Consider the following 18,806-nt stretch of genomic DNA (forward strand, 5'->3'; position numbering starts at 1 on the left):
TGGCCCAAAAAACCAACAAAACCAAACCTTTGTCTTTTTTAAAAGCCTCAACAAAAAAAAATTCTCAGGTGCCTTATACTTACCAATCAAGTGAGGGCATTTGTTAAAAACCAGATGTGAAACTTCCCTTTCCATAAATATAAAAGGATGTTTTCGTTCAAACTGTCATCATCCCTCTGTGACTGTGATGTCATTCTCACCCCCCCACACACACTGAGGCTGATGGACTAAAGAATGGGTTACAGGCTGGTGGCCAGCAACATTTTTATTGAAATCAGAGATTATATAGGAAAAGCATAAGGGTGTAAGGGTGCAAGGGACAGAGATTAACATGGGTTTGGTTGAACATAAACACAGATTTGGTTCAACATAAAGATAAAGAGATGTAGGGTCAGAGTGATAGTACAGCATGGAGAATGTTTGCCTTGCACTCGAACGACCCAGGTTCGATTCCCAGCATCCCATATGGTCCCCAGAGCACTGCCAGGTATGATTCCTGAGTGCAGAGCCAGGAGTAATCCCTGAGCATCGCCGGGTGTGACCCAACAAGCTAAATAAATAAATAAATAAAAAGATCAACAGATGTAAAGTGCTTCCTTCACAGGAAGTTTTTCTAGTAGATCCGCCCAGGGGCAGCACTCCATCTCCGGGGCTCCAGCATTCTGGATTCTGGTCCCCATCGCAAAACACTACTGTGAAACTGTGATTATCTTATAATCTGTGGTCTGTGACACTAGTTTTCAGTATCAGTGTCTGGTCACCTCGACTAAAACATTAACCTACTTTCAAGCCTTCTGATCTACCAAGCACTTTTAAGAGCCTTAGTTCACCTTCTAGGTGCAAATACTTGGATTTCACTGGAATCGGAAAGTACCTCTTCCATTCTCTGCAGCCCAATCTGAAATGTGAAGACTCTCCAGGGTTTCATCCTCTGTTCTTGCAGTTTCACTTCTAACCACTGGTTCTCAATCTTAGCCAGCTTCAAATATTCTTTTGTTTTTTTGTGCCACGCCCCTGTGGCACTGAGGGATTACTCCTGGAGAGCTCAGCAAATCGTGTCAGGTGTCATGATCTAACCAGGATTGGCCACTTACAAGGCAAGCGCCCTCCCTGGCTCTGCTTCCATCAAATAAAGATTCTGTGACTCCCACTCCAGAGATTATGATTTCACAGGATCACGATCATCCTGTTGTTAGTCGATTTCCTTGAGCAGGCACCAGTAACGTCTCCTTCTTCCTAGTTCTGAGATTTTAAAAGAGCCATTTCAATGCTCTTTCAGGATTTGGAGAATGAGACCCATCATTGTTACTGGTATTTGCCATATTGGGTATGACACGGGAAGTTTGCTAGACTCTGCCGTGCAGGCAGGATACTTTTGGTAGCCTGCCAGGTTCTCCAAAGGAAAAATAAGATAATATGGGTGGATAATTATGATTTCAGAGATTATAATTTCAATCACCTCACCCTTCAAGTCTTTATTACCCACTACCTCAATGTCTTACCTAGTCAAGTGATTTCTCTTCTGAAAAATAAACCAAACTCTTCCCTGCGCCTAACTCCATCATTCCTGGCCTTTCAAGTTTGTTTAAGAGCTTCAAGCCTATCCATCACTCCCCGTCTCCAAAGGCTGTATCCTCATTTTCTCCTTAAAATGTTTAATTATTGAGCTGCATCCATAGTACAGCAGGTAGGGCATTAGCCTTGCACATGGCCGACCCAGGTTCCACACCCGGCATCCCATTCGGTCCACTCCGGGTGCAGAACCAGGAGTAACTCCCAAGCATCGCTGGGTGTGACCCAAAAAGAAAAAAAAAAGTTTAATTACTGTATCAAGTTGATCAACTTGCCTCCGTTCCCTTTTAGACTGCTAGTTCTGTATTTTTTTTCCTGCCATCTATTTATAACTGACCACACAGAACAGATAAACAATATTATCTGGATTATTCTTCCTGAAGAGCATTCAATCTACAAGACTCTTCTTTGTACCAATATGAAAGAGCTCAGCGCCTGCAGAATGCAAAATAATAAACCTATCTTGAGGGCCACTGGCTCAAAAATTCCAAGGATTTATTCCAGCCATGTCTAAACCAGTGTGAGTCCCTTAATTTATACATGGGTACCGGGTGTCTGGAGAGATGCTGAACTACCCAGAACCATCCCCAGTCTGTCTCGTTTGCACGATGCCTGGAACTTCTCATCAGCCACCTCGATTTTTCTCCTTCCTCCTAGTTCAAGACCCGCCTGGTCCAGCCCCGGGGAGCCACTGAGCTCCTGGCAGAGCTGAAACTTGACCACAGGTTTCAATTTGGGTTCCGCAAGTCGCCCAGCCCCACCGCAAGGGCTCGAAGGGCGCGGGGGACCCTGCAGCTGGGCGACAGGACGCCAGCGCGGGCCAAGGGTGACCAGGAGAGGGTCCTGGGGAAGGAACCTCACTTACTTCTTGGCTCGCCCGCTCCTGGCGCTCCGCGGCGGCTTCCAGGAGGTGGCTCCCGGGCTCTAGCAAACGGCAAGCACAGGAATGAACGCCCGCCAGCCAGCCCTGCCCACCCGGGCCACCCGGCCGCGGGCGGGGACCGCACGCACCCGCAGGAGGAGCCTTTCTAGGAAAACGGGGGGGGGGGGGGGGAGAGGGGGACGGGAGGGGTGCGCCCCACCGTCCCCTCCCCAGGGGCCAGGAGGCGGGGGCCACACCTCAGCCTGCACCTCCCCAGCTCCGGTCCCGGGGCCGGTCCCCGGCGGGGGGCTCCGGAGACGATCTGCCCGGGCGGGGGGGATGGGCAGCCAGAAAAGGGGTCGGCCCGAGGGGGCGGGGGTCCGGGCCGAGCTGACCTGCACGACGCGGGGCCTAACGAGGGGCTCCGGCCGATCCCCCCTCCCCCAGAGCCGGCGAGCGCCGCGAGGGTCCGCGCGCCCCCCAGCCCGGCGCCGGCGTCCCGGCCCCCGGGCGAACACTCACGGCGGGTGCAGCCGCGAGCCGGGCGGACATCACTCCCGCTCCACGCCGACCCGCGACGCCGGCCCCGCGGGCTCCGGCCAGCCCACGCCACTTCCGCTCGCGCCCGGCGCCCGGATGCCGAGTCGGCGCCCCGGGCCCCGCCGCCGAACGCCCACTTCCGCCCGGCCGCGGCCGCCGGGGGCGCGTCACGTGACACGCCCCTGCTCGGGGGCGCGACGGCGCGGAGGGAGCCCGGGAGCGCCGGGCCGCGAGCATTTCCCGCCCCCCATCGCCCCGACCCGTCGCCCTCCCGCCCGTTCGCCCCGCGCCCCCCCGCCCCAGGGGTCTCTGCTCGGCACACGGAGAGGAAGTTTTGCCCCTTTATTCATCGCACAACTGACAAGGCCCCTGCCCGCGCCCCCCACCCCACCCCCAGGGGAGTGACCCGCAAATGGGAGGCGGTGGAGCGGGATAAGCAGCCGGGAAAGGGCAGCTCAGGGAAGACTTGAAGGGTCCGGGACTCCTCCGGGCCCAGCTAGCTTCTGGCCTCCAAGTGTGCCTTGTTTGGGGGGTCCTGGGGGCGGCCCCGAGGAGGCATTTCTGGGTAGCTCTTGGTGTCTTCTACGACAGTGTGCCTGGGCCTCTCTCCAAGCGAACCGTGCTTGAGATCCTCCTTCGGGGGACTGTGCTCGCTCTCAGAGCGGCTGGGCGCTCTCCTCTCAAGAGTTCGCTGACTCCTTTCAGGGGGCCAGTCATGACGGAGATGGATCCTGGGGTGGATTCTCTGAGAAGGGCTGCCTTGGTTCCTCCCAGAAGGCCTAGACTGGTGTTTCTCTGAGGGACTGGGGTGGCTCTTCTCAGAAGGAGTAGGATGGGTTTTCTCTGACGGATCACGGTGGTTCCTGTCAGAGGAACTGTGATGGTTCTTCTCAGGAGTAAGAAGAGTTTTCTCCAAGGGAGTGTGATGGATCTTGTCAGAGGGTCTGTGGCATTTCCTCTCAGAGGGATGTGGATGACCTCTCCCAGAGAGGCTGTGGAATCTCCTCTCAGAAGAACTTCGACACCTTCTCTCAGAAGGACTGCGACATTTCCTCTCAGAGGGACTTGGATGACTCCTCTGAGAGGGACCCAGATGGTTCCTGGGAGGGCGACCTGGATGGCTCTTCTCAAAGTTGCTGCCATGGCTCCTCTCAGAGAGACTGCAACTTCTCTGAGATGGACCAAGATGACTTTTCTCAGAGGCACTGTACTGGGTCCTCCCAAAGGAATGATATGGATTCTTTGACTGTATGTATTTTACTTTAGGCTGAATGGATGAGGTTCCTTTCATAGAGGAATCACGTACCACTCTTCCTCTGGCCTGAACTGTGTTTCCTGTTTCGGAATTCTTGGACTCATAACTAGATGTTTCGTTTTTGTAGTTTTTCCTACCTTTGGTGCCACTGTCATTTTGAACCACACTCTGATGGCTTCTCATTCTTCTAGTGTGACGTGTAGGACTTCTTTGGGGGACTCTGGGCTTGGATAGGTGGGTAAGCTTGGGTTGGAAAGACTGAGCTCTTTTTGGTTGTTGAGATGATACAAACTGATCTGTTCTATCCCACGAAGGGCATTTTTGTTTAGTGATGGAGCCTCTTGGATTTGGCTTGACAACTGACATCTTGTCTCTTGATAGGCCTTCACCTTTTCGCTTTGGCTGGTAGCCTTTGCCCACGCTCTTATCATCTGACCTTCTTCCGTCCTCAGACTTCTCTGCAGCAAAAGTCATAATGTTGTATGCTTTTTGGAATGCCTGTTTTATGCACTGAGAAAGTAGTTGAATGAGTTTGGGTTGGCTGGGTTTCTTAGGTTGTCTTTCTAAAAGGTCAGTCGTGGTCCGAGACACTCTACTCTTCTTCCTTTTTAACTGTGTGGGTAATTCCCTACGGGACTCTCTGCCTTTTGTGTAGAACTTTGTGCTTGGTGTTGTATCTCCTTTGGTCATTCTCTTTAAATATTTTGACTTACTTCTTCTCACTATTGCCCAGTTTTCATCCTGGTTGCTTTCAGAGTCGGTGTCTGGTAGACGTTGAACTTGAGTGACGTCATAGTGGCTAAACTCTCCAATATCTGTCTTTCCTACTAAGTCACAACTACTGTCTGACCTCTGCCTCGTGTGGTCTTGTAAAGGGGACTGAGAAGACCCAGATTCTAAATCTAATGTTGAAGTTGGACTCCTGGAAACTTGAGTATAAATGTTAGTTTTCTTTAGTGGTGAAGATACAGGGCTCTTTGGTGTACCAGGTCTGTCTCTTCTTTGATACTTTGGGACTTGGGGCCTCTTCCCAGTTCGTAACCTAAAGCCAAGATGTAACCTAATCTCTCCACGGCCCTCAGGAGTCCTTACAAGGTGGATCTGTGGATAAATAAGTAGGTAAGGCCCAAAAGAGGCCTGTAGTTTATGACCGCAATTAAATCCTGAACATCGGCCACACTTTAAACAGATAGGGTATTTTAAGACCAGACCTGAAGTTAGAGGTGGAGGAACATTGGGAGGTACTTGACTCCTTAATAGTTTTGCTGCTACTTTCAGCTGTAGCTCTTGTAGCAAATTTGACTGTTCAGAGAAGATAGTCTTGTCCTGGGAAGTATAATTTGGCCTGTGGGAGTGTTGAAACTCGCTCTGTGAGTTCTCACTCTCTTCTACTGGAACAGAATCCTTAGCCAAACTTGTATTGAGAGGGACAGGAAGCTGAGCCTCTGTGTTATATGAGCCAGTCATGTGATGAATGAATTCCTGGGATATATAACTAATATTTCTTATTTTATTTATTCTTATTCTAGCTCCAGAGTATTGCTGTATAATGGAGGACATAGATTGGCGTGTCCACATCCTTAGGGTCATTCTTTTCTCAGTACCATGGAATAAAGTATTTCTTTGAATGTAGTTTTTACCCACTGAGGGTTGAGAAATTGCACTTTGACCCTTCTCTGGTAGACTCTGGGAAAATTCCATCAGCTCAGGTGGAATCCCAAATACATTTTCAACAGATTGATGAGTATCTGCTCTTTCTGTCAATTGTGATTGAGAATAAAGTTTCCTTTCCACATTGGTTTGTAATACATTTCCTAGCATTAGCATATTGGAGAGATATTTTCTAGGTAGTCGCTGCCTCCAGGAGTGACTCTCCCAGACATTCTGTTGTCTGTGCAAAACAGAACAGGGAAGGCTTCTTCGAGCACCTGGTCTTTTCTGGAAGGCCCTACCTGGTGATCTCCAGCCTTTTGGAAAACGTTGGGAGAGGCTCTTGGATGAGTTCTTCGGCTCTTCCGCTTGCTCCCTCAGAGTCCTCACCTCGGCTCCCATATCCTTTCCTAGGTCTTCACAATGTGTATTTTTTGCAATGTTAACTATGTTAAGAAGCGGCTGATTCTGAATAGCCAGGGGATGGGTTGAAAGTGGTCCCCTAATAGAGTCGAGATTTTTTGTTTCCAAACTTCTCAATACTTCCGGCATTTCAGTATCCCAAAGGCATCCTAATTCAGATGATGTTTTGACAGTGCTTGAGGTGAGTGAATTTGAAGAGCTGCATAGAAACTTTGGGAAATATTTCTCTTCTACTTCTCCCAATGATAGTAACTCCTCAGATTCCCTATTCAGGCACAACTGTTCTCGAATCAAATCCTCAGATTCCGTGACTGTAGAAGGCCCTGCTTTTTCACTTCTAGGTTTCAAGGTCTGAAGCTTTTTTTCATGAGTTAACCCTTTCGGTTCCATGAATGGAGATGCTGTCTTTGTAGCAAATTCTGTAGATTTTACTTCAGTATTTGACCTTGGAGTTAATTCTACAGGTTCTGCTAGTTCTTGGAAATGTTTCATTGTGAGAAAATCAAAACAAGGCCTTTCTTTAGGTCCCAAACTCAGAGCTATTCCTATTGGTTCTGCAACCTGAGGAATTGGTCCTGGTGCTAATTTTTCAGATTTTACTATTTGAAATGATGGTCCTGGGAATAACACAGTCTTTATGATTTGAAACCCTGTCATCTCAATTGTTTCCAAAATTTGATGTGTTGGCTCTGGAATTAATTTCTTCGGTTTCTTATTTTGCAGCCATATACCTGAGATAAACTCTGATGATTTCATATCCTGCGGTTGTGAAATAGATTCAATATAATCTGCCTTTTGAGAAAATGACCCTGGTGGTAAAATCACAAACTTCCCAACTTGAACTGGTGGTCCAGGGGTCCCTTTTACAGATTTAAGTTTGGAGGTGGCTACTGGGGTTACCCCTGTTGATCGAGCAACTTGAAGTTGTGACTTTGTAGGTTGATTGATTTGATCTAGTGGTTTGGGACTAATCCTATTAATTTTTATAATTTCACCTAGCTCTTCTGGGGCTATTTCTGAGTAGTTCATATTTCCCTTCTCTGACTGTGTTAGCCACTTTGATCTCTCCTCTTGCTGCCATGTCTCAGAAGTTTCCTTTCCATATTGTCCATGTCTCTCACATTGCCCTGCTTCTTTTGGCGGCAACTCTAAAGATTCCTCCCCTTGACTACATTGCTTAGAGGTTAAATACACAGATCCTGGCACTTGATGTCCTAATCTTGAATATTCCACTTTTTGCTGTGGTATTCCCGTCAGTTTTATAGATCTCTCCACCTGTGGCCCTGTCTCAGGAGTGAACTCTACGTTTTCATCTTGTGTCATCTCTGAAGATTCTGTGACAGAAGATGTTGATTTTGTGACCAGAGCTATATGTTCTTGCCCATATGGTCTTTTCTCAGGAATTATCTCTACAGCTTGAGAACAGGGGGTCGGAGATTGGTTTGCATGGCCAGTGGCTTCACTTACTGACTGTGGCTCCCTCATCATCCCAGAGAATCCCTCCCTTTGTGATCTTGCTTTAAGAATGAACTTTATAGATTCTGTAAGGCAGTGCTTGAGCTGTGGAATAATCTCTTTAGGTTCCACATCTTGTTTCAGTTGCTTTATATGTAACTCTTCTAATTTCTTAACTTTAGGCCATAACTGAGGGATTAAACCCGGACTTTCTGAACTTTGATGGCTTTTCTCTGGGGTTAATTCTAAAGATTGTGAACATTGATCTCTTAACATTGAAGTCAGGTCTGCAAATTCTGGCTCATGAAGATCTGTTTCCGGAGGCATCCCTGAAGATTCCGTGACTTTACCTATGGGCTTTGGGGTCAGCCCCCCAGATTTCTTTACAGTTTTTGAATTTTGATGTGCCAACCTTTGCGCTATTTCTGACGATTCTGTGACTTGGTACATTGATGGAATCAAATTCACAGATTGGGGAATTTGATGCTGTGGCTTTGGGCTCATCTCTGCATATTCTACAAATTGATGCACTGGCCTAGAGCTTAACTCAGAGAAGTCTGTCGTCTGATCACTCATTCTTGGAGTTAGATTCTCAAATCTCACTCTTTGGAGCTGTGGCCCTGTTGCTAAGGCCTTAGATTTTGGAGTTTGCTGCAGAAACCCTAAAGGAAATTTTGTATGTTTAATATCTTGTAACTTTGGATGTGAAGTAAGTTCCAAAGATGTCATATCTTGTTGCTGTGATTCTGGAGACAAATTTGAAATTTTGACACTAGCTAAAATTGGTGCTGGTGTGAGCTTCTCACTTGGTTCTTGTGGCAATACCATTGATTTCACACCTTGTTGGCCTGCAGTAAACTCTTGACAATTCATACCTTGCTGTTGGGCCTCTGGCGTCAACTGTACAGATTTTACATCTTGAAAACATGGTTCTGGTACAAAGATGTCAGATTTAACACACTGTGACCAGAGGCATGACGACAACCCTAAAGACCTTTGAAGCTGTGACTGTAGGTTTGACTCTAGAGATTTTGCATCTTGAGAACATGGCTCTGATCCCAATGCTGTAGACTTCTGCATGAGGCAGTAATTCTTAGAATTGAAATCTTTAGGTTGTGGCCTTGCTTTCAATTCCGGAGCTTTCACATAAGAACTCCCCTCTAGCACAGGTGCCACAGGCCTCACACTATGCTGCCTGAATGCGGACAATAATTCCGCAGAATTTATACCTTGAGAATGTGGTCGTGGATTTAACTCCACAGATTCCACTTTTTGAAAACATGGCTCTAATGAAGACACCTCACATTTCTTGTCCTGCTTCTTAGGATCAGAAACCAGTTTCACAGAATTTGCACCACAGTACAATGCCTCCTTTTTCATCCTCACAGACATTTCATCTTCAAGTGATGACTCAGGTAGAAATGCCCCAAAATTGACAGCATTTAACTGAGGGTCGGTTGTGGGCACAAATTGTGTAACTTGCTGTTGTGACCCAAGGTGGTTCTTCAAAAGTAGATCTGGAAAGTTTGTACATGGAGTTAGTTCAGAAATTTTTACATCTTGCAAATGTGGGCCAGAATTAAGCAAAATAGATGTTGTACCTTGAAATTCTGGCCCAGGGTTCAAATCATAGGATTTGGGGTCTTGCATCTGTGGTCTTGCATTAAAGTTAACGGAATTTATGGACTGATATTCTGACTCTGAGTTAGAATTACAAGAATTCATACCTTGAAGTTGTGATCTGGAGTTGGACTCCATTAATACTTGAAAATTTGTCCCTGGAGTCAGTTTACTTTTTATATCAAGCAAGTTTTGTAGAGGGTTTAATAAAGAAGATTCTGTACCTTGACATTCTGATTCGGGACTCAAACCAGAGGATGTCATATCTTTATACTTTGTCCCTGAAGCCAACTGAAAAAAATTCATACTTTGAAAGGGTGGCCCATATTTGCACCCTGTATAATTTTCACAGTGTACTTTTGGCTCTGCATTCAGTTTAGAAAAATCTGCATGTTGCACCTGTGGCTCAAGGTTGTAGCCACTGGTTGCTCCTGGCAAACAGTTTGAGTTTGAAATACATTCAGACTTTAGATCTTGTAAATGTGGTTCAGTATGAAATACCACAGGCGTCTCACTTCCGGTCTCTGTCCCTGGATTCACTTTAAACCCTGTATCTTGTAACTTTATCCCTGAAGTTAACTCAGGACATTTTATACTTTGTGAGGGTGGTCCATGTCTGCATCCGGTAGAATTTGTACACTGTAATTTTGTCCCTGGGAGCAACTCAGGAGAATTAACACACCGTCTCTGTGGCCCAGGGGTACATTTCGTGGGTACTCTACCTAGAGGCTTTGAGTCTGGAATCAGCTGACATTTTAGACCTTGCAAATGTGATCCAGGATCAGACAGGATGTATTTCTCGCTTTGAATCTCTATCCCCGGATTAACTTCACATCCTGTATCTTGAAGTTTTGTTCCTAATGTTAACTCAAAAGATTTTATATCTTGTAAGGGTACCTGTTGCTTCCATCTCATAGAATTTACACCTTGTGATTTTGGTCTTGGGTTCAACTCAGGAGAATTACACTGCATCTGTGGCCCAAGGTTGCATTTTCTGGGTATTACACTTAAAGGCTTTGACTCTGTAATTAATTGGGATTTCCAAACTGGAAAATGTGGCCCGGGACCAAGCACCGTAGACGTCTCACTTTGACACAAATTTCTCTCTGTCCTTGGATTCAACTTAGGAGACTTGTTACCTTGCATTTCCATATTTGGAGTTGTTTCAGAAGCATTAAGACATTGTTTGTTTGGCCCAGTATTGCATTCAATAGTATTTACGCACTGATGTTTTGGTTCTGGAATTGGTGTAGAAGAATTTTTAGCTTGCATATGTGATCCTGGGAAGGACATTTTAGATTTTATATCTTGATGGTATGGCCTAGGAGACAGCTTAGATTTTACACCTTGTGGCAGTGGCGCTATGTTGTATGCCAAAACATTTATACCCTGGAACTGTGACTCTGAGTTCACTTCAGAGGATTTTTCACCTTGACATTTTGTCTCATGTTTCTGCTCTTGAAATTGCTCATCTGAATGCTTTGACTGTATGTACAACTCATTTTTTGTATAAGGCCCAGGATTTAATTCTGAAAATCTCTCCTTTCCATACTTTGGTCCCAAGAGTAGTTCATAATATATCCCAGTTTGGAACTGCTGCTCAGGATTTAATTTTATAAATTTCTTATCTTGATGTATTGTTTCTTTGCATAACTTAGAAGATTTTATATGTTGCAATTGTGGCTCTCTACTGATTGTCATAAATTTTACACCTTGCAATTCTGGCCATGGATTCAATTGAGAAGATTTCTTAACTTGTCCCTGCTTTTCAGCACTGACTTCAGAAGATATCATGCTGTGAATCCTTGGTCCCAAGGAAAATTTAGTGGATTTTTCAGCCTGAAATTCTGGGTTATGGTTTACTTCTGTGGAATTCTTACTTTGAAGTTTCATCGGTGGGTAAAATCTTTTACTTTGTACTTGTACTCCAGAGTTGAGCATAGATTTCTCTGCTTGAGTCTTTGTTCCTGGGATCACTGCAGATGATTTCATACCTTGAAATCGTGGTATAGAACTCAAGTCTGTAGATTTTACATTTTTAAGTTTTATATCCATGATAAGGTCAGAGCACTTCCTTTCTTCGAATTGTGGGCCTGAGTATGACCCTACAGATTCCACACCTGGAAACTTCTTCCCATGGGAAAACTCAGAAGACTTCTCGTCTTGTAATTTTGGACTAGGATTCAGTTCTAAAGATTTCACACCTTGAAGTGTTCCACTTGGGATAATTTCAAAAGACTTCACACGCTGACACTTTTCCCTTGGGACAACTTCAGAAGATTTCACAACCTTCACTTGTGGGTCAGCTGTACACTTTTTAGATTTTACATCATGAATCTTTATTCCTGTAATCAACCTTGAAAAGCTCATATCTTGCAACTCTGGGCCTGACTTACAATCCACTGACTTCATTTTTTGAAACGTTGGCTCCACTGTCTTATCTTGAAACTGTGGCCCAGATTGGAACTTTCCTGATTTTGCATCTTGAAACTTCATGTCTGAGATTAATTTAGAAGATTTCAGTCCTTGTTCTTGTACTTCAGGATTGAGTACTGATTTCACATTTTGAAGTTTTGGTCCTGGAATCAGCTCAGAGGATTCCATAACTTGACATTGTATATAGGGTTTACATTCTTTATGTTTTACATCTTGAAAGTTTGCACTTGAAGTCCCTACAGAAGTTTTCACACTTTGTAACAATAACCCAATATTTAAATCTGTAGATTTGACAACTGGACTCTTGATCCCTGTGGCCACTTTAGAAAATGGTGTGTCTTGCAACTGTGAGCTGAGTTTTAACTCAGTACATTTCTTATCTTGGCCTTCTGTCTCAAGTGGCATCTTGGAAGTTTGTAGACATTGCCACTCTGGTTCAGAACTGACCTCAGATTTCACACTTTCAAGCTTTTTCTGAAGAGTTGACTTAGATGACGTTATACTTTTAAAGTATAGTGGGGTGTTTGACTTTATAGCTTTATCACTTTGTAGATGCACTGGGGTCTTCACAACTTGAGGCTGTGTTCCTGGGTAGAACTGTAAGGGTTTCACTTCTTGAAGATGTGGTTTTACAATCAACTCAAGAAATTTCCCATCTTCCAATGGAAACCTAGGTTGGAACAAGATGGATTTTATGTCATGAGGCTTTGACTGTGACATTAGATCACATGATTGTGTACTCCTCAGCTTTCGACAAGGTTTTTCCAGGAATGATGCAGAATGATGTATACCTTGGAGCTTTGGTCTTGGACTTAGCAGAGATGACTTCTTATTTCTTAATTGTATCAAATGTTCCAATTCTGTAGGTTTGATACTCTGAGGTTGTGACTCAAAGTTTAGCAGAGATCTCATCTCTTGAAACCCTGGTAAAGGAATCCACTTAGTAGATTCCATGCTTCTCATCTGTATCTCTGGGTGTAACTCCACATTTTTCACACCTTGAAGTGGTGGTTCTGAGAATGACACCAAAAGTCTCCTTTCTTGTAACTGTTGTCCAGAGGACAACTCAGGTATTTTGACTCTCTGAAACTGTGGCCCCATATATGTTATATCTTGACTTTTTGACCCCAGAGATAACTTAGTTGGTTTCACATCCCTTAACCATATCAAAGGTTTTGATTCTGCAGATTCAATATCTTGAGATGGTGATTTAAGATTTAACCCTACAGAATCCCCCCCCTGAAATTCAGGTTGTGGTAGCCACTGAATGCATTTCAGATTTTCAAGCTGTGGATCTTTTTTAAATTCGAGTATTACCCCACTTTGAGGTGGTGGTGACTCTGAAGAGGGCTCCAACTGTTTCACTTGGAGCAACTGTTGTCCTTGAGTCAACTTGGGAGGTTTTAGGCTTTGCAACTGTGGTTCAAATTTGACCTCTTTAGGTTTTACACATTCAGTATTTAATTCTGGAGTAGGCTCAAAGAATTTTTTATCTTGCAACTGCCAGTTCTGGCTTACTAATTCTCTGCCTTTAATTGTTGGCTGACGAATTAAAGTCAGACACTTATTATCTTTTGGTTTAGAACTTCTCTTCATTTGTTCTGAATGCTCATGTTGATGCACTGGCGAGACTGCAGATAACTCAACATCCTGTTCTGTCCCAGGACTTATATTCACAGGTGCCTTCTCTTGAAACTGTTGCATTGGGGGTAAATCCATGTATTTTATTCCTGGAAGAATTTGTTTTCCGACTGTCTCCTGCTTCTTTTGTTTTGAGGTCAACTTCACAGATTTTGGCCCTGAATTTGATTGCACCACTGAATCTGGACTAGTTTCCAATATAGATTTTTCTCGTTGAGGATTTACATGTGAAGCAATAGCCACAGATTTCATTTCTGGAATTTGTGGCTCTGAAGTCAATTTACCAAGTTTCCCAACTTTCAATTGAGGTCCTTGGAACAACTGCACTGGTGCAAAAGGCACAGAATCCTGACCCTGCATCTTTAGCCCAAGTTTTGGTTCTAGGGCTTTCATATCTTGTTCCATAGTTTTCGTATCTTGTAGTTGTATACATGGGGCCAACTCCAGAGTTTTATATTCCTGAGTCTTTGAATCTAGATTTGCTCTCTCATTAGATTTCACACATTGAAGCTTGGAATCTGGTGTGACTTTCACAGATTGAACATCTCTCTGTGGTCTTGAGATGGTCTCTGCAGATTTACTTTCTAACTGTGAGCCTTGGTGTGACATCAAAGATTTTATACCTCGTAGGTACTGTCTTAGAGTTACAGCCGCAGATTTTTCATTTCCTGTCTGTGATTCTGTGGTCATTTCAGGCTTTAAATCTTGAAGTCCTGAGATTGGTATCCACTCTATAGAATTTACATCTGATAGTTGTGCTCCTTGAATCAACTCAGATGGTTTAAGCTCTTGTAATAGTGATCTTATCAACTCATAATCATTTGGTGACTCCTGGAGGACAGGAGTCAACTCCACAGATTCTACATCTGATGTTGGTTCCTCTGAGGCTAACTCATAAGAAATATTACTTTTTAAACTTGATGTTTGGTCTTCTATATGTTTTACATCTTGGAATGGTGGCTCTGATACTAACATCTCAGGCCTAACTTCTTGTTGCTCAGATCCCGAGGCCAACTTTATAGATCTTACTCCTTGTGCTTTTGGTTCTGAGGTTGATGTTAAAAATTTCACGCATTGTAGTTGTGGTCTTAAGTTAAATGCTGAAGGTTTTGTAACTTGAGGTTGAGTTCCAGATGTTGTATCACAGAATTTGACATCTTGTAGCCATGGCCTTGTGTTCAATCCTGCTTGTTTCTTAACTTGAAGCCCAGGAAGTGTCTTCACTAATTTAGAATCTTGACATCCAAACTCTGTAGTCACCTCCATAGGGTTTACATCATGAAACACTGATCCTTGGGTTTCTTCCCTAAATTTGACACCTTGAAGTTTTGGTCCTGAAGTCAATTCAGAAAATTTAACATCTTCCTGCCTTGGTCTTAAGTATTTGTCCTCAGATTTCACACCTTGTAGTTCTGAGATCAACTTAATAGATGTTGTGCTGTGAGATGGTGATCTTTCAGTAGATCTACTAGATTTCAGATCTCCAACTGGGATTTCTTGGTTTAACTGAAAAGGGGCCTCTGTTACAAATCCTATAGAGTCAGTAACTTGAAACTGTGTCTCTGTTAAAAAAGGTGTGTTTTTAATGTTTTCATGCTTTGGTTCAGGGGTCAAATCAAAAAACCTGACATTTTGTAAGCATGGCCCTGAGCTTATTTCATTAAAGTTCCTATCTTGATGATGTGGTTCTGAAGTCTGCTGTGCAGTTGTAACACTTTGATACCCTTGCTCTGGGATAAAGACTTTGATATCTTGAGTTGGATAACCTAGGGTCAATTCATCAGATTGCACATTATGATAAGGGGGCCCAGAAATTAAATCTGCAGGTTTTTCTTCTTGGAGGAAGGGACTTGGAGATAACATCGAAAATCTGACAGTTTTCAGTGAAGGCCCTTGAGTCAGTTTCATGCCTTGATGCTGTGCCCTCCTACTTAATTCTTCTGTCATATTTTGCAGTGTAGGCTTTTGTATCACTTTCTCAGAGTCAACCACGCTGGAATCTGGCTGTTGGACTAAATTAACACATTTCACACCTTGTAATTGTGCCTCTGGATCCAACTGTCTAGACTTTACTCCCTGGAGCTGTGGTCCTGAGGTCAACTCCATAATATGTGATTGTGGCCCCATAATACACTGTGTAGATCCTACCACTAATGAATTTGTCTTATAGGCTAAATTCGTAAATTCAAAATCTTGAGCTAGTGGTTCTGAGTTTTCATATTGCATTTCTTGTTTTAACAATTCTTTTTCTGAATATCGTATTGGTAGTGTCTTCTGAGTGTTTTCAACTGTAAATGATACCAACTCTATCGATTCTGTGTTTTCACATTCTAATTCTAGGTGTGTATCTGACGATTCAGTACCTTGAAGATGTGGCCCTGGAATTATTTTTGTAGATTCTATAACTTGATCTGCTGGTTTTTGTATTAATGCCTCAGAAGTCTGCCTCATGATTTCTGTCTCTTTATTGCCTGACTCTGTAGTTGGCTCTGAAAAAAATTGACAATGTGATCTTGGGAACAACCCAGCAGTTTCTGTGACTTTCTGTGAGATCACTGATTCCTCCTTTTGTGGCCAAATCTCAGGAGATAATTCTGCAGGTGCTGTTTTTTGATGCCTTAGTCTGCGGGTAAGGCCCACAGAACTTATTGTTTCTAACTGCGGTTCCATGGTCAGTTTCCTTAATTCATTGTTTAGTAATTCTTTCCCAGGAATTAACCTCCTAGATTCTTCCAGTGGTGCAGTTAAATCCACAAATGCTTTGTCATCCTTAAATGACCCTAAACTAAGGTCCTCAGGTTTTATACTTTTAGATTGTAGCTTTGAAATCGATGGCATGGATTTCACACTTCGAAGCTGTGGTTCTGAGGCCAGCTCCTCATAGTTTATCGCTTCTGGATATGGTCCTAGATTTGGGTGAACAAACTGCATACCTTGGGGCTCTGGGATCAACACCTCTGATTCTGCATCTTGCATCTCTGATATTGGCACCAACTTCGGAGTTCTTCGTATTGTATATTGTGACACTGGCTTATCCCTCATGAATTGCATGCTTTGTAGTGTGTTAGGAGTACTTTGTAATGACTCTGAGTTCACTTGAATAGATTCTGAAGCTTGACTCAATGGCCCTGGAGTATCTCTTGAAGATGATTGTATCGATCCCACAGATTCTTTTGTCTGGTGACAAGTGTCAAAGTTCAGTTTTGTTTTTGTGTCTTGATATTCTGGCTCTGAGATCATTTCTAAAGATTCTAAAGTTTGATGCCCTGAAGTCAATCCTTCAGGATCTGTGTTACTGGACTTCAGCTCTATAGATTTCACTGCTTGAACACGTCCCCCTGGGTCCAGTTCCTCATATTTCTTACCTTGTTTCTGTGTCTCAGAAATGAGTCTCCTACATTCTGCCACTTGGGGCATTTCCATACCTTTAGTCATTAGTGTTGGAGATAACATCTTCTCAGATCTTAAATCTTGTAAACTTAGCTTTGGAACTGATTCTATCAGTTTCAGTTTTGTATCTCTCTGTAATGACCTTTTCCTCAATTCTGTACTTTTTATATCTGGAAGCACTGGTGGTATGGACAAATTAAGTTGCTCTGCACCTTTCAATTGTGAACTAGGAGTCAGATCTATATGTTTATTACTTTGCAACTGTTGTACTGGGCCTAACTCAGCAGATTTGATAGTTTGCTGTTCTGGTCTTAGACTCAGTAGAGTAGGTTTCACATCTTTCAGCTGAGACTCTGGAGCTAACTGTATAGATTTCCCAGTTTGTGACTGGGATACAGGAGCCTGATCAGCAGATTTTACGCTTGACAGTTGAAGTTCTGGGGCCAGTTCTATAGAGTTCACAGTTGGGATATGCTGTGCATATTTTACTATTTGTGGGGTTGAACCAGTGGTTATGTCTATTGATTTTATAATTTCATAATTTTGTAATTCTGGGGGTAACTTTCTAGATGTTATAATATTATAATTTGGTACTGGCTTTTCATTCTGAAGCATAGTAGTCTTTGCTGCAGATTCTGTGACTTTGTGCAGTGGCTTTTGATTTACTACTTTAAGTTCTGTACCTTGACCCAGTGGCTTTGGAATTGTCCCTAAAGATTCCATTACTTTATGAAGTGACGGTGTCAACTCTATAGTTTCCTTCCTCTTTACACATGTACCAGGGGTCAATTCCATAGTTTCTATAACTTGATCACTTCGTGGCGTGTTCACCTCTGAATCTTCTAGGACTTTATGCCTTGAAGTCAATCTTGAAGTTTCCATATTTTCATGAGATGGCCTTGGGATTAATACCATAGAATCTGTGCCTTCATGATAAGAGGGTGGAGTTATTCCCTCAGAGCCCAGTTCGTGAATACATGATCCAGAAGTCAAATCCAGAGATATTTTTTCTTGAGATATTAGCTTTTGGGAAGAATCTTTAGTTTCAACATCTTGTGATTGTGGAATAGTGATCATATCCTTAGGTATTACTGGAATTACCTTTAGAGAATCCATAGATTGATATGATGACATTGGAATCATCCCTATTGATTCTATATCTCTAGATGGTAACTTGGGACCATAATTAGAAGTAATTAAACTATCTGATTGAGTTGTCCTTGGGGTCAGTTTTGAAGTTGGAAATACTGAATCTGAGGTCAGATCTCTAAATTCTATAATATGTGACTGTGCTGCTGGAATTATTCCCATGAAATCCATAGTTTGTAGAAGTGCCACTGGGGTTATTTTCACATAATTTGTGACTTGAGGCAATGACCTTGAGACCATTGCCCGTGATTCTGTATTTTGACAAAAAGGCTCTGGAATAATCTTTGGTTCTGTGACTTTATTTTGTGGCCTTGATGTCAGGTCCTCTGACTCAATTTTATTCTGTTGCCTTGCGGTCATTTCCACAGTTTTTGTGCTCAGATGTTGTGGCTTTAAGCTCTTCTTTTCTGGTTGCTTGATTTGATGACCAATTTGTGTATCCTTTTTCAATGACTCCCTGACTTGATATTGTGGTCTTGGGGTCACTGTGGTTTCTATGTTGTTTGGATGTGGTTTTTCAATCATTCCCATAGAATCCATTACTTGGAGCAATTCTACAGGAGTTACCTTCACATTGTCTGTAGGGTTTGGTGATCTTGATATTCTCTCTGAGTCTATACCTTGATATATAGGCTTTGATGTTATCGCTACTGATTCAGTATCTTGAAACAGTTTGTGTTTTATGCTGGCTATTTTTATGGCTTCCACTGGTTTTACAGCTTGATTTGGTGATTGTGGGAAGAAACCCATAGATTCTATCACTTCTGAATGTGATTCTGGGATCATCCCCATTGAATCCATGACTTGAAGCAA

The 18,806-nt window shown here is 43.3% G+C and overlaps 3 protein-coding genes across 4 annotated transcripts in view; all 3 read right to left on the bottom strand.

Moving 5' to 3' along the window:
• ZNF512 (zinc finger protein 512) overlaps positions 1 to 3,085 on the bottom strand; it is a 34,623-nt gene extending 31,538 nt beyond the window's left edge. Inside the window, exons 1-2 of one of the 2 annotated variants that reach the window (XM_056122254.1) lie at positions 2,957 to 3,007; positions 2,438 to 2,496 (exon numbers count right to left, since the gene is read on the bottom strand). In XM_056122254.1, coding sequence (XP_055978229.1) covers positions 2,438 to 2,496; positions 2,957 to 2,986 — 89 coding nt within the window. In that variant the 5' untranslated portion in view covers positions 2,987 to 3,007. Of the gene's footprint in view, positions 1 to 2,437; positions 2,497 to 2,956 lie in introns of both variants that reach the window. The other variant, XM_056122263.1, reaches the window with a different exon arrangement.
• A 385-nt stretch (positions 3,086 to 3,470) lies between these two features.
• Positions 3,471 to 11,873, bottom strand: SPATA31H1 (SPATA31 subfamily H member 1). The gene has a single exon (XM_056125862.1). The coding sequence runs from the start codon at positions 11,871 to 11,873 to the stop codon at positions 3,471 to 3,473; it is 8,403 nt and encodes a 2,800-aa protein (XP_055981837.1).
• Positions 11,874 to 16,072: 4,199 nt separating this feature from the next.
• The window catches only part of LOC130034360 (uncharacterized), a 34,794-nt gene continuing 32,060 nt past the window's right edge, over positions 16,073 to 18,806 (bottom strand). The window contains exons 2-3 of the mRNA XM_056125863.1: positions 16,388 to 17,231; positions 16,073 to 16,077 (exon numbers count right to left, since the gene is read on the bottom strand). Coding sequence (XP_055981838.1) covers positions 16,073 to 16,077; positions 16,388 to 17,231 — 849 coding nt within the window. The remainder of the gene's footprint in view (positions 16,078 to 16,387; positions 17,232 to 18,806) is intronic.

Source organism: Sorex fumeus, unplaced genomic scaffold, assembly GCF_029834395.1.
Source record: "Sorex fumeus unplaced genomic scaffold, SorFum_2.1 ptg000006l, whole genome shotgun sequence".
Lineage (NCBI taxonomy): Eukaryota > Metazoa > Chordata > Mammalia > Eulipotyphla > Soricidae > Sorex > Sorex fumeus.